Source organism: Mustela putorius, unplaced genomic scaffold (assembly GCF_011764305.1).
Source record: "Mustela putorius furo isolate JIRA1106 unplaced genomic scaffold, ASM1176430v1.1 tig00000145_pilon_pilon_pilon, whole genome shotgun sequence".
In the NCBI taxonomy this organism is placed as follows: Eukaryota; Metazoa; Chordata; class Mammalia; order Carnivora; family Mustelidae; genus Mustela; species Mustela putorius.
This window is the reverse complement of record NW_025421294.1, coordinates 8,972,988-8,989,498: the sequence shown is the minus strand read 5'-3', so window position 1 is coordinate 8,989,498 and position 16,511 is coordinate 8,972,988. Positions and strand designations below refer to the sequence as shown.

At 35.7% G+C, this 16,511-nt stretch overlaps 1 protein-coding gene across 4 annotated transcripts in view; it reads right to left on the bottom strand.

Annotated features, from left to right (window-relative positions):
- Window positions 1-16,511, bottom strand: part of ERCC8 (ERCC excision repair 8, CSA ubiquitin ligase complex subunit) — a 55,153-nt gene that overhangs the window by 38,023 nt on the left and 619 nt on the right. For 3 of the 4 annotated variants that reach the window (XM_004744600.3, XM_045075306.1, XM_045075307.1), the window contains exons 2-3: window positions 6,724-6,819; window positions 3,446-3,547 (exon numbers count right to left, since the gene is read on the bottom strand). In XM_004744600.3, coding sequence (XP_004744657.1) covers window positions 3,446-3,547; window positions 6,724-6,819 — 198 coding nt within the window. The remainder of the gene's footprint in view (window positions 1-3,445; window positions 3,548-6,723; window positions 6,820-16,511) is intronic. The other variant, XM_045075308.1, reaches the window with a different exon arrangement.

Here is a 16,511-nt window from a genome sequence, read left to right as displayed (position 1 = left end):
GATCACAGGCCTGTATCTCAGCTCTCCAGAGGAGAATGTCCAGGCACCTCTAGTTTCAGGCTTCTGTAGTGTCATGTGGAAGCCAGCTTCCTATGAAGGGTCATTAAATGGGAGCCTTCCTATTTCTGTAGTTGGGCCTGGAGGAATAAGGCAGCTACACTGAACCTCTTCATGGAAGGGGCACTGATTTTTCCATACTGGAAGAGACACCCTTTTTGATTTTGGATATGCTTTTCCCAAATAACCATTTTATCAGTATTATCATTCTTAGAATTGTTGAATGCCTCACATAGATAGTTCCATGGTATCCCATGCAATATTGCTTCTGATCAAGGAATTTACTCAATGTCAAAAGAATGCAATTAATTGGTAGATGTCCAAGGCACCCCTCTTATGTATCCCTTCACCTATAGAAGCATGATCTGTTGAAGACTCAGTTATGATAGTAGCTATAATACACTACCTCATGAGGGAAACATGCTGTCCTAAACGAAGCAGGATAAGTTCTGAGCTGATGATAAATACAGTATATGTATCACTTTACTAAATTTTAATTCACAAAAACTGATCATTAAGTAACCCTTATGAGACGAAGATGGAAATTTGAACACCAAGTGGTATTTAATATCAGGAATTATTGCGTGAGATAATAAAGTCTCTATTTTTAGAGATATAAACAATAATGAATGAAATAATACTCTTCCGAGATTTGCTTCAAAATCATCCTCAGTGGGTAGGTGGGGTTAGAGATGAAACAAGACTGGTTATGACTGATAGTTGCTGAATACCACTCTCTCCTTTCATATATGTTGGAAATTTTCCATAACAAAATAAATAAACGAAAGTTAACAGAAGACTATTGAAATCCTACACAGATAGGACCATCATGGTTTCTGATTCCTAAAGGTGAATGTTTGGATCAATACAGGATGAAGGACATTAAGCACTTGAATGAATGAGAACATGAAGTAAAGCCTTAAAGTTCTATGCTTCAGTTCTGGCATTGAGAGAGCTGCACAAAAGGACTATGGGGTTTACCCATGATTCCTTTCTATGTCATGTATAATTTATATATTTTAACTGATTTCCATTTTCTTTCCTCTCTCTTGCCTCCATTATTTTATACAGGTTAAAAACAAACTGAATCCACAGGTTGCATAATTTGATAAAAGATCATGTAAAACTAGTGGAAGAATGGACTTTATCTTGAACTGGAGCTGGATGTAGTAATTAAGCAGACTGAGGATCTATCACCTTTTGGGAAAGGGATGATTACATTTTGGTTGTAGAGTGGATACTTGCCTTTTTGGCTGTGGAGTGGATACCTGGAAATTTTTTTAAAGTTGGATCCAAACTCCTCCTATTTGAGGGACATCTCCCTTATTTTACTGCTTCTCATTACAGAAAGCTAGGGACTCCAGATGTTTTCTTTCCCTTTCCCTTGGCAGTAAGGGCATGAATATATGGTTTAAGCTTCCCCAAACCTGCCTAGGACTCTAAAACTCTAAGTAGGAATACAAAACTCAGGGATATTTAACAATTATTCATAGTCTTGGAGTTGAGTCTGTTGGTGACATGTAGCAGAACCCAAACTAAATTGTTCCTGTGGTGTGACCCCGACTGTTTTCTCTGCCTTAGTTTTTTTTACCTTCCACTCCTTTTCCACATTTGATTCTCTTACCTTCCCACCAGATATATGAGATACAAAATTTCTTTCCAATAAATTTCTGCTTAAAACAAGGAGAACTGATTTCTATTTGCTCCTAAAAACCTTCATGTATACCAAAATTTTCCAGTTATAGTAAAAAAAATCTTTAATGTACTCATTAAAAATAAAAGCTCATTTGTATTTTAAATTTAAATTCAAGAATAGAACAAAATATTATATTATTATCTTATCAGATATGACCTGTTGTTCTCATTTACACTTAATGAGAATTTTGGTACAGAAAGAGGATCTTTTTGGTGCCTAGAACATACACATTAAGTAAAGCAAAAATAAGTATCAGCAAACATTCTAAGCCATATTAACTTAATAAAAACTTTAAGTGAAATTATTTTGTAAAGTTAGATGATCAAATCTTCAGATATAAAAAATGCTACTTTAACTCATTTTGCAAACATGTTCACTGTATGCCCATTTACATTTAAAGTTATGCTTTTACAGACAGAAAGTGAATCCAAGAAGAATGTCATGGTAAAACAAAAGATTGACACACTAAACATTTACTTGACTTTAACTACCAGAAAAGTAGATCACAGTTCCTCAGTAATAACATTAGATAGCATGTGGTATATATGAAAATACTATTTTGATATATAACAAATTAATGTTAAAATGTTATTTAAGATAAAATAATGAATTAAGTGAATTAATATGACTATCTTACACTTTAAATTCAGGGTTCTTTTTTTGGTACGAGTGCAGTGAGAGTATAAAATGGTATAAGCCTCTTAGAAACCAAGTTTCAGACTACTTAAGGCGCTCTCTTGTTGTCTACCAAGTGTCTCTATAATTATATTGTTTCATGGTGTGATTACAATTTTTAACATGCTTTTTGAAAGACAGTATTTCATTTAAGACTCACAAAAAACCTTACAAGAATGACAGGACAGGTATAATTTATCTCTAAAACAAAATAAGCTGAGGTTCAGAGAAATAGTGTCCCAAATCTTTATTTCCAAAGTGAAGCATCAGAGCTAAGAAACAATTGCAAATCTCCTCCCAAATACTCCATGGATTTATGTACCTATTTTAGTGCTGTGGGAATAGTTTTAATACAGGGTGATTGTTGATATTAATGTTCATGAAGTTTTTCCTTTTGCAAGCATCTTCTCAACACCCTTTCTCCCCATTACCTTAAAGCTGTGGTAAATATTGGATTGGATACAGGTGACAAGGAAGAATTAAGTAACCATTATGAACAAATTATAACAGTCACAAAACATCTTTCTAGATGCTGAAAAATAATTCTCACAAGACTGGAAAGCCAGTAAAGAATAGTTCCAGAGACTTAGGACAAAGAGAGGTATGTTAAGTTAGGCAGCTTTGAGTAGGTAAAGAGGTAAGATGGTTGTGTGTAGGTGTGTATATGTGTATGTGTTTGGTGAAGGACTGCCAGTATATTTACTGCATCTAGTCATTAATCTTTTTGTTCTATTAAATATCAGTTGAAAAATAAAATTTTTGTTTATAATTAGCTGGAAGACTTAGAAATAAATCTTATGCTAAGTGGTACTAAAAACTATGATTAGTTACTGCGGCATGCTAACTAGGTGTACCAAAACAGGATATGATCAAAGGTTTTTAGTCTCAAGAAAACGTCAAGGGATATCCATGTGAAATGTGACATTTGAATAATCTGCCCGAAACAATCAGATGACTGCTATTTTCATGTTTTGCATTTAAAGCAAGAAGTTCATGAATTACATTTTTAATACACACCTGCCAACGGAACACACTGCTTTACATGTGTAATAAGGTTGTCTGCTGGAGTTCTCAAGATCATAAAGTACAATCACACCATCTGAACCACCTGATAACATGCTAATAATAAAAAAGTTCACATTAATTTATCATTTTATGTACTTCATTTATTATATATTTCTGAAAATTACTGATCCATAAACACCCAAATGTATTATGTCCACAAATACAATACAGAGTAAATCTTCATTAATACAGAATTTTTAATAAAGTAAAATTCCTCAATCTAGTATTTGTAGAATTAATATAGAAAGATTCAATCTGTGTCCATTTAAAGTTCACCTTTATAATTCCAAAAAGGACAGTAAAAATAAGATGGCAAAAGATCTATCTTAATTAGGAAAGTAAAATATTATGAAGTCATTCTTAATATCTTTTTTTTCCTCTGATTCTTAATATCTTAATTAAAATTGTGATGGGGCACCTGGGTGGCTCAGTGGGTTGGAAGCCTCTGCCTTCCACTTGGGTCATGGACCTGGGGTCCTGGGATCGAGCCCTGCATTGGGCTCTCTGCTCAGCAGGGAGCCTGCTTCCCTTCCTCTCTCTTTGCCTTGCCTGCCTCTCTGCCTACTTATGATCTCTGTCTGTCAAATAAATTTTTAAAATCCTTAAAAAAATTGTGATAAATGAAAATGGTATCAGACCAGCTATTACTGATACTAGTTATCTGACTCTGGGCAAGTTACTTCACCTGTCTAAGGCTTCAAACATTTGTGAAAAGGGGTGCATTTTCATCTAAGTCATCAAGATGATGTAAAGATAGAAGTTTTATTGGAGTTTTATACTGCCTCACAAAAAATAAAGGATTAATAAATGTTATATTTAATATTAAAAACACATTTACTCACTTTATTCAACTTTGACCACCTGAAATGTTAGGCACTCTGCTAATATAATTGTAAGACAGGCATTGTTTATGTCTTTCAATCTAGCAGAAAAGACAGGTCTATGGGTTTATATATCTAAATGAAGAATTGCTATTTGTTAATCTTATTGCTCATAACTAAAGCTCATGTTTCTGTCTCATCTGGTTCTCTGATTTTACTCTTTGGTAAACTGCTAAGAAAGGGCTAATGAGAGCAACAGTCCCTGAATTCTTATATGTTATTGACAATTTGTCTGTTCTTTTGTACTTGAAAATCAATCTGGCTGGATACACAACCCTTGCACTCACGTTTTATTTCCCTGAACATATGAGATAATAAGCTTCATTCCTTTGAGAATAAAGCCCCAAATTAGCTTAGTTAAAATAGGATTTTCTTTCTCTTATATGTAGTTTTAGATCTTATTTATTTTAGGAAACTTTTCTTGGAGTATTCCTTTAATATTAACTCTGTTCTCTTCTTTTGGGTTTCTTCTCTGGGAATTCCAATTAAATGTATGCTGGGTCTTCTTTATCTCCCACATGTGTTCCCATTTCTTGAATTTTTTATCTTTCTCCATTTCTCCTTGATTTAAAAAAAATCCACCTTTCTACCATCTGTTTCTAAGCTATTACCTCTTGTATTCATTTGCTTGTGTTCTTTATGCTTTAGTCTTCATTTCTGAAACATTTGCCATTTATTACTTTTTCTTGAGTTTGTTCATCTGATTTCTGAGTTTTCTTTTTTTTGAAGATTTTATTTATTTATTTGACAGACAGAGATCACAAGTAGGCAGAGAGGCAGATAGAGAGGGGGAGGCAGGCTCCCTGCTGAGCAGAGAGCCTGATGCAGGGCTCAATTCCAGGACCCTGGGATCATGACCTGAGCCGAAGGCAGAGGCTTAACCCACTGAGCCACCCAGGTGCCCCTGCCTGAAGGATTTAATGCAAAATACAAGTCTTGGCAAACAGATGAAATCGTTATAGATTTCACCACGCAAAGATGAAAAGCACTGTAGTAAGGATCTTGACTTTTCTCAATATGTTCCGCAAAAAGACTCCTCAGCCTGTATTTCTCACACATAGTTTATGCACATATAATTTGTAATTTCTCATATTTCTTATTGACTTGGACAACTGGTAGCCTACTGGCTTCATGTACTTCACAGGTTAGACAAATGATCTCTACTCCGAATGGATGGCTGGAAAAGCACCACTGAATACTTTTTCCACCAGCACCCATGATCAAAAGAAATCAGCTATCCCTTTCTGTTAGTGTCATTATTTTATAAGCAAATGGCCCACAGCTGACCTTGAATGTGAGGTGCTATGTTGCATCTGGAAAAGTTCAGAACAAAGAAAAGAATTATTGCTGATCATCTTAGATTTAACCATGTGCTAAAGTGAGAATGTGTTCACTGTTCACATTTCCCATATACTACTAGCTGGGACTATGACAGTGGCTGAAAATTAAAAAGAGAATTTTGTCAAACCTGTCTGGTTCATTTTAATGTAAATAATAGTAACACTTCAGTATAATGTAAAAACTCTGGGGCAACGCCAAACACATGATACAACAAACTTCAGTTACTGTTATACTTGTTCTAACTACAGACCACATGAAGCTTTTAGAAATTTCTTTTAAGAGTTATATGGGATCAAGATGTTTTAAGTCAGGGGGATGACATGTTCATATTTGCGTTTTTCAAAGCACTCTGGCTGTTGTATGGACAATGGACTCAAAGGAGTAAAAGTATAGGTGATAATGCTTTTGATTAATAGGAGTAGAAGCAACCATTTATGATATGCCAGGTCCTATGCTAATCATGTTACACATAAAATCTCAATTAAATTACAACAAACTTATCAGGTAACTATTATTGTTAGCACTGTATAGCTAAGGCAACTGAGGATTAAAAAGGTTAGGTCAACTGCTGAAGGTCACTTAGCTGCTAAGTGAAAAGTCCAGGAGGAGCTCAAATAAAGGTCTGGATTTCTACAAGCTTAATTCTCCAACATATATTTTCACTTTTTATATTCTATTTCTTTTCCCATTAAACGCCTTCAGAACAGCAACTCTGTTTTAAATTGGTCCCTAAAGCACATACCCCAGCACTTAAAAGCCCTCCGTATCAAAGGAAGTTCCATGTCGGTTACAATGAATATATTTATAAAAAGTAGTTTGGAAATGTTAACCTGGCAACATTTTAAGGGTGTAATCTTATTTATTAAATTAGTAATGTCAGATTTATAATGCCACAATTTAGAAATTTTACTACTTTTTGTGAACCTTTACAAAAGTAATTTGAAAGCAAGATTTTACTAGATCTCACTTTGAACAACAAAAAAAGGGCCGTTAAATTTATAAACTTACTATCTTGCTTCAACAGGTTCAATGTCAAGGGTGTTAACTCCACTGCCATGGATCCTTTCAACATCTCTGTCTTTGTTTAACTCCAGTCCCAAAACCCTTCAAAAAACAGAAAAATGGAAAAGGGTGAAAGGAAAGATGAAACTAAACAATAATAAAGTAATTTAATCATAAAACATCCTTATTTCACCAAAATTACATGTAGTACAAAAATTGCAAGTAATGCTTAAATCTTCGACCACACATTCAAAGGTATTTATAGATTTACAGGATGCCTGGGTGGCTCAGTTGGTTAAGCTGCTGCCTTCAGCTCAGATCATGATGCCGGGGTCCTGGGATGGAGTCCCACATCGGGATCCTTGCTCAGCAGGGAGCCTGCTTCTCCCTTGGCCTGTCGCTCCCCCTGCTTGTGCTCGCATTCTCCTTCTCCCCGACAAATCAATAAATAATCTTAAAAAAAAAAAAAAATGGAGGGGCGCCTGGTTGGCTCAGTGGGTTAAGCCTCTGCCTTTGGCTCAGGTCATGATCTCAAGGTCTTGGGATTGAGCCCCACATCAGGCTTTCTGCTCAGTGGGGAGCCTACTTCCCCCTCTCTCTCTCTGCCTGCTGCTCTGCCCACTTGTGATCTCTCTCTCTGTGTCCAGTAAATAATAATAAAATAAATAAAAATTTTTAAAAAAAGGTATTTATAGATTTTTAAAGACCTTACATGAGTTAAAAAAAATACCAACAGGAACAATTACATGTAAAGAATTTCTCCAGGTACTTCATTACGTTTTTATTAACGTATTTAGAAACTGAAATAAACTTTCACGAAAAGTTAAATTCTGCTATCTTAAACTTAACTGAGGACACCTAGTGGACAAAAGCTTAAATTACAGTGTTTTTTTTTTTTTTAAGATTTTTATTTATTTATTTGACAGACAGAGCTCACAAGTAGGCAGAGAGGCAGGCAGAGAGAGAGAAAGGAGGAAGCAGGCTCCCTGCGGACCAGAGAGCCTGATGTGGGGCTCAATCCCAGGATTCTGAGATCATAACCTGAGCTGAAGGCAGAGGCTTTAACCCACTGAGCCACCCAGGCGCCCCAAATTACAGTATTTTTAAAAAAAATTCCCTAGAAGTGTTTCTAGGCCTTAGGTAAAATACAATGAGTATGTTCAAACAATGATTAAGCACACTTTTAAAAAGCCAATTAAATATCTATAAAAAGATGATTAACAAGTACTCTTAAATTAAGTTGAATGAAATTTCTTACATTACATAACTGTAAACCATCATTATTCTGAAGAGGATATTAAGATTAAACGAGTTAATACATGAAAAGTGCTCATTACAATGACTAGTACGTGCCCAGTGAAAGTCTTATTAGAATGTCTTAGTCTGTTGGATGTTAAGGAACATTTATGTTAATTTAACTAGAATTATTTCTGAATTCATTATTGACCAACATGATGCTATCTATATGAAAAATTTTAGCCTATGGTCAATTTTTTAAAAAATAAAAATGCACAGTGCTAGAAAAGGTACAAATTGATACTTTTATGTCCTTACAGTAGCAGTATATAAACATTATAAACATTTTAGTAATCATTTTTACATATTAAATGTTTGATTTAAAGATATACGCAGGCCTTTGTCTTCACAAACAGTTTAGCCTTAGGTTCAAATATCCAGTCTAACGCTTACTACTTTTCTGACTTTGATCAGTAACAGTAACAGCTAATATTAAGAGCCTACCATTAGTCAACACTGTGATTAGTAGTAAAATAAGTGTAATAAGTGTTAATCTGAACTGATAGATTTCCTAGGTGGTAGGTTATATTAGTAACTGTTCTGATTATAAATCTAAGACATAAGTAATTCGTCTAACACCATACATCTAATAACTGGCTGAACTGGGATCTGAACTCTTGACACTTTCTCTCAGACCATTATGCTGTTCTGCCATCTCTGAGCTTCAGTATTTCACCAGAAAATAATTTTTCATATTTTTCAGGGAAATTCCCATTTCTTCTTAAAATATTTTTCTATTTTTCAATTTTACTTTTTTTTTTTTTTTTTTTTTTTGAGAGCAAGCGAGCATGGGTGAGGTGGGGTGGGGGAGAGGAGAGGGAGAAAAAGAGAATCTTAAGCCCCAACACAAGTCTGGATCTCACAACCCTGAGATCCTGACCTGAGCCAAAATCAAGACTCAGATGCTTAACTAACTGAGCCACCCAGGCACTCATATTTGATGATTTTTCAAATAACAGTAATCTGTGCTTCTCGTAACCAGTAAAATACCATACAAACATGAACAAAGGTAATTACTCCTTCCTTGAGTTCCTTTCTCTGAACAGTGAGAAATGTAGCTCTCACTGTCATTAATATGTTTATTTATCTGAACAATACAAATGAATGTAACCAATATCCCTTCACCAATACCATCCCCGCCCCCATCAAGAAAATTGCTTAGCAGGCATGGGCTTTGATTTCTGCCTCCCCTAACACTTCTATTACCTAAGCTTGTCAGTCCCCACAGACTACCTCCTCAGCCTGCACACTCTAATCCCAGCCTGTGTATGGAAGCCTACTTCTGCCCAACCTAAAGACTTTAGGACTGAATTTGAAGGGAACTAAAAGGGGTTAAATGAAAAGTAAGAGGGTAATATGGTAGGTAAACAAGGGCAGGGTGTGTGTGGAAGGAGGCAAGGTGTGCAAAAAAGGAGTTAACACAGCATGCCAGAGACTGCTATCCTTAGAAAGTCCTACTTGCAAGATTAGCCTTTGTCTCCTTCTGTTATTTCAGGAGGTTTCTATCATTCCTGGATAAGAATGGTTCACTGAGCCTCAACTATGTGGAGCCAACAAGGTGCTCTGTGATGAATACCTGCTGTCCTTCTGGGTGTCTGGAATTTTGGTACATGTTAAATACACGCACGCACATGCCAGAAATTCTGGTTCATGCTCTAAAAGAACAGATAAAGTCCTTCAGACAGAAGGGAAATGATATTTGAAAACTTGGGATATCAGGATTGAGGAGAGAGCAACAGAAAAGATAAATATCTAGGCAAATAAAACTGACAAAGTATGCATGATAGTTGAAAAAAATGTATTAACATTATCTGATGGGGTTTACAATATATATAAATGCAATATGTGAGACAACATATATGATGGAGAATAAAGAATGATGAAGTTTCTATATGCCAAATGAAGCAGTAAAATATTGATTCTAAGCAGAGAATGAAAAGTTAAATGGGTATTTTATAATTCCAAGAGCAATCACCAAAAACAATTATATAATGAGATGTCACAAGAGATAAAATGGAATATTAAATAATGTTCAAATAATTCCCAAAAAAGCAGGAAAGGGGGAAAAATGTGGAGCAACCAGCACTCTCATCCCTCACTGGTGGGAATGTTAAGCTTCTAGAAAACTATGTTTCTAAAAAGTGAAACACAGGCTCTAGTCATTCCCCTGTTAGGCATGCAGCCAAGAGAAATAAAAGTACATTTCCACACAAAGACTCGTACATGAACATTCACAGCAACTTTATATATAACTGCCCAAAACTGGAAACATTTAAATGCCATCAACAAGTGAATGGATAAATAAACTGTGATACAGCCACAGAATACAGTATTTCTCAATAGTAAAAAAGAATCAAAAGGAGAAATTTCAAAATAATTATGCTGAATGAAAAGACCAGACAAAGCATAATTTGTACAAAATTCTGGAATATGCAAGTAATCTATGCTGACAGTAAGCAGAGGAGTGGTTTTCTGGAATAGAACAGCATGAAGCAGGGAAAGAAATAAAAAGAAGCATTACAAAAAGTTAGGATGCAATTTTTGGCTTATGTATATTAGTTATTTTGGTGGTGATGGCTTCAAAAGCATGTATTTATATCAAAATCCATCCAATCGTTTACTCTAACTTAATGTGCAGTTTACTGTGTGTCAATTATACCTCAAGAAAGTTAAAAAAAAAAAAGGTGGGTAAGAATTGTAAACTTTGCACATCAGTGTTTATGCTTTTGCCCTTAATCATTGACAATGAAGAAATTGGGGTAAATTAGAGTAGACATCTTCCTTAAATAAAAAAGGACTGTGTGGTTGTTTAGTTAAGCAAAGACATCACTTAATGAGGGAATCTTTAAAAAGAAACACTACCTTCAATACTTTATCTCAACTTAAATATATAAGCAATCCTCACTTTGCACAGTTTGCAATGAAACATGGAATGGAAGTTACCATGATTGAAATAACCAGACCCCCAAACAATATGTTTCAAAATTCAGTTGCCATGGTGTATTAACTGTGACTAATAGCATAAAGCACAAAGTTGGCTCCCAGCTTTTCAGTCCACAAATCACTACAAAAATAACATGGACATCATAATTTGTGAGCAATTTACATGACTTCTTTCAAAGTCTGCAGGTGACTGGTTACTGTGGATTTGTTATTCAATTCATAGAGAGACTGCAAAGTTCTGTGCTTCTGAGATAAACTTGTATGAAATTTTAGAAAAATGGATAATGAAAAGAGGGAATTGACCAACAAAATGGACGTGCACCAAAAATAAGCTAAGTGATAATACTGGAAATAAAACTCAAATGGAATGTAAATGGAGTTACAGAAGAAATAGTTGACTGTGGAAATGTTGACAGTGTGGCCATTTGAGACTCTCTAGAGAAAGACTGAGGAAATCAAAGCAGGTGAGTGAACTTATCCAAATAAATGAGGAAAAGTGGTTGTGATGAGAAGGCTGAAGAGGTCTGAGAGGAAATGACACTGGCAAAAACGTTTACATTAAAACTCTCAGAGATATTTCACGACGTTGAAATGCAAAGGACAAAATGTTGGAACCTGATTCAGAAAGAAGAATGGTAATTAGCCAAAATATAGAAATATACTCAACTTGCATTAGAAGTTATATAATGAGAAGATCAGTGCCACTCAAACTACTCTTGATTTCAGATGAATTTTTCTTTAAACAAAGAAATAACTGAGTTTTCATTGTTTCTAATGTCTTCTATTACAGTGTACTAATATTAGCTTTACTATTTTTTCATTTCTTGCCTATTTTTATAACAGTAAAAGTTTACTGCTTTGAAGGGGCACATGCACCCCAATATTTATAGCAGCAATGTCCACAATAGCCAAATTATGGGAAGAGCCTAGATGTCCACCAACAGATGAATAGATAAAGAAGATGTTGTATATATACACAAGAGTACTATGCAGCTATCAAAACCCCCAAAATCTTGCCATATGCAATGACATGGATAGAACTAGAGGGTATATGCTAAGTAAAATAAGTCAATCAGAGAAAGACAATTACCATATGATCTCACTGATATGAAGAATTAGAGAAACAAGACAGAGGATCATAGGGAAGGGAGGGAAAAATGAAAGAAGATGAAACTAGAGAGGGAGACAAATAAGAGACTCTTAATCTCAGGAAACAAACTAGGGTTGCTGGAAGGGAGGGGAGTGGGAGGGATGGAGTGGCTGGGTGATGGACATTGGGGAGGGTATGTGCTATGGTAAGTGCTGTGAATTGTGTAAGACTGATGAATCAAAGACCTGTATCCCTGAAACAAATAATATGTTAATAAACAATTTAACAAAAAAAAGTTTACTGTTTGACAAAGGAATTTTAAATATCACAGAACAATGGTAATTGTTCCCCATCCACTGATTATGCAAAGCAAGGATTATCAGAGTATTTATATGCCAGATGTTTGAAGTAGAGTTAAATATGCTGAACGGAATGCCACATCATCTTCTTTTACAAACCATACTCACAACTATATGTATTCTATGATTTTCAAAAATATGTTTTACTGGGGGATCTGGGGTGACTTAATCGGTTGAGTGTCCCACTCTTTATTTTGATTCAGGGTCATGAGACTAGACTCTGTGTCAAGCTCTGCACTGAGCATAGACCCTGCTTAAGATTCTCTCCCTCTCTATCTGCCCCTCCCCTGCTTGCAAGTGTGCACGTGTGTGTGTACTCTCTCAATAAATAAATTAAAATTTAAAAATGTTTTATTATTAATTTATCATTTTAATTGAGTAAACATTTAAGGCATATGCCAAACAAATGACTATGGAATCTCAAGACATGCAACTGAATGTGGAATCTTTCTCAAGCAATGGTTGTCAATCCTGGCCATACACTATTATCATCTATGGAGCTTTAAAAAAGTTCCAGAATTGGGACGCCTGGGTGGCTTGGTTGGTTGGACGACTGCCTTCGGCTCAGGTCATGATCCCGGAGTTCCGAGATCGAGTCCCGCATTGGGCTCCCAGCTCCATGGGGAGTCTGCTTCTCTCTATGACCTTCTCCTCACTCATGTTTTCTCTCACTGTCTCTCTCGCAAATAAATAAATAAAATCTTTAAAAAAAAAAAGTTCCAGAATTAATTAATTAATTAATTAAATTTAATTCAATTAAATCAGAATTTCTGGGGTTGCAATCTTGGCATGAATATGTTTTCCAAAGTATTTTTTCCAAATCACCGTAGGTGATTCTAATATTATGGCAAAGTTGAAACAATCTGTTCTTATTAATTTCCTCCAGTCTTTCATAATATGATTTTCTCAATGATACCTCATTAAAAACACTTAATTTTAAGCAATTTGTTTGGATCATTTAAAAAACGGTCCATTTAGTTTAAGAATAACAATTCTTTTTGACTTTGTATTTCATTAGTTCTTATTAAAATGGCATAATCAGAATAATAAAACTGAAAAAAAAAGAATAATAAAACTGGCACTATCAGAATTAGGGACAAATACAGATTTTTGATAAGCATATAAAGAAACTGGTGGGAGGGATGCCCATGGGATTGCTAGATTATAGGTTTTTAGCCACAAGTGTGAAGTATGCTGGGGGAAGCAGCATGTTTTACACGGAAAGTGAAATCCATTCACAGATGGATTAATCTGGTGACCTTCTAAGGAGACATTCACTATTTCAAAACTGTACTTCTTCTTCTTTTTTTTTTTTTTTAAAGATTTTATTTATTTATTTGACAGAGAGAGATCACAGTAGGCAGAGAGGCAGGCAGAGAGAGAAGGAAGGGAAGCAGGGCCCCTGCTGAGCAGAGAGCCGGATGCGGGACTCGATCCCAGGACCCTGAAATCATGACCTGAGCCAAAGGCAGTGGCTTAACCCACTGAGCCACCCAGGCGCCCCCAAAACTGTACTTCTTCTAATGAAGATGTTTAGGTCATGGAATTTTAACAGAGTGATACTTAGCTGCATTGTCAGACAGCGGTCTATTTGGGATTAAAAGAATCTGGAGAAACCCAATGTTTTAGACCCTCAGTAGCTCACATGATTTAAATTATTACTGATATGTTAAGACTTCTGAACTTAATGGGGAAAAACTAATGTGGCTTCTTTTCAAAAAAGTACAGCTATTTTCACTAAAACTAAAGGTCTTACAGTCAAGTTCATTTACTTTCCAATGTTTAATTTGCTGATCCTAATGGAAGAACTGCAGAACTACTTGGTGGAAAAAAGCCAGATTATCAGAGGAGATTGATCAGTTTTGATAAACATAAATTTTGAATTTCCGAAATCACCTAAAACTCTGGATATGTCTGTATGCTTTTATTAGAGTGGATCACTGAGCTGAATAGGAATTACTGTCAACTCTGCACTGAAAGGAGGTAGAGACAGAGGGCTAACTGTAGATGCAGCCCAAACATGTTTAAAATTGATCAAAATGTGGTTAAAAGATTGTTTATTTAGTTGAAATTACATGTAATATCTGAAACATTTGTCCATTCCAAAAGCATAATACTAAATATAAGTCTGATACAACATTTTAGAACACAAAATATCATGTAAATTGCTTGCCAAAAACAGGTAAAAGATTATTACAATGCATTACAATAATTTATTATTTTTGTCTGTTTTCAGCTGTGGTAGGGAACCTAGAAGGTGACTTCCACTGTCTCCACCTCCTGGTAGTCACACCTGCAGGTAATTTCCTTTCCTTGTGTCCTTGAGTGTGGGCTAGACCCAATGACTCACTTCTCCTGAACAGAATGCAACAAAACTGATGAGATACCATTTCTGAGATCAGATTATAAGGAATCTGTCAAACATCTTGCTTGCCCTTTCCTGCTCTCTTACTTTCTTGCTTTGATGAAAGCCAGCTATCATGCTGAGATTTGCGAGGTCTATGTAAAATAACTGGAACTGAGGGAGACCTCTGGACCAAAGTCAGGGAAGAATTAAATCTTGTTCTGAGTGAGTTTGAAAGTGGATCCTCCCAGAGTCCAGTCTTGAAATGACTATAATCCCAGTCAATATCTTCACTGCAGCCTTCTGAGAGACTCTGAGCCAGAAGACCTAGCTAAGACACACACCGATTCCTTAACCCAACACTTGTGAGTTAATAAACCTTTTGTTGTTTTAAGCTAAGTTTTGGAGGGTACTTTGATACCCTTTCACTGATAACTTATGCATAGGGTACTTTGTTACCCACCCACTGAGGACTAATGCAGCAGGTAAGTCTTCTTTTGGGGTATTAGAAAAAAATCATATCCATCAGTTTTTCAATAAGCAACTGTATTCTGTTTTTCTCTCCTTAAGTTTCTTTAAAAAGCCATCAGTGTTGGCAGTTCCGACTTCTTTTCCTGGCATTCTTCAACTCACTGAAATCTTACTTTATTCGCATGATTCTCCTGAAAATGCTCTTCCTAAGATCATCAGTTTTCACACTGTTGGTTAAATATAACTCACACTTTTAGTTCCCTTTATTCCTATTTCTTGAATGCATGCTATTCACTCAACAGAAACTCTTCTACGTCTCCTTTCTCATGTCTCTTTTCTCAGAGGTCAAGAAGACAATATAAACTAATAAGAAAATATGCACATAATACAATTTCAGTAGTAATAAATTGAACAGATAAGCAGAGTGATGGGATGGAGAACTACTAAGAGCAAGAAGAGGGGTAGGGCCAGCAAACGGCACATATAAGGGTTTCCTCTTCTTTCAGTTTATGAGACATTTTGTTGCCCTGGTTTTGCTGCCACGGTTCATTTTTAGTCTTTTCTTCTCCCTAACTTTAAATGTTGATGTTTCTCAGATTTTTGGTCACTGAACTGCTTTTCTTACTCTACAAGTAATGCCTGGATGATCTCATCTCCACCTCACTTCATGTATCATCTCACATTAAAGATATCTCAATTTCTTCTGAGCATTAAATATGTACACTCAACTTTGTCCTCATCTTCACAGGTTCTCTGAAAGCAATATGGGAAGGGATGCCTATGTGGCTCAAGTCAGTTACGAATCTGATGTCAGTTCTGGTCAGAATCTCAGGGTTCTGGGCTTCCCGCTCACTGGGGAGTCTGTTTGTCCCTCTCCACCTGGCCCTCCCCCATGCTCCTGCTCTTTCTCTCTCAAATGGGTAGATAAAACCTTTAAAAATTTTTAAAAAGTAGTACAGAAAAGTCAATATGGGCAAGTTACATTCACTCTGCTACATAAAAAGCACATACCTGGGAATCACCGTTGACTCCTTCCATCATTTACTAGAATCAACCAATTTACACGGCTGGTTGATTCTATTTCATTCATATATATATATATATATATATATATATAATATTTTCAATATTTTCAACCCAACCACCATTTCCCAGGCTTCCATCTGCTGTCTTCTGGACAACTGGAACAGTTACCTAACTTGACTCTCATTCTGGCTCTCAACTTCAATCCATTCTCCAAATAGATGACAAAATCCACTGTCACCTTCTTCTCATCGCCATACCTGTTCAC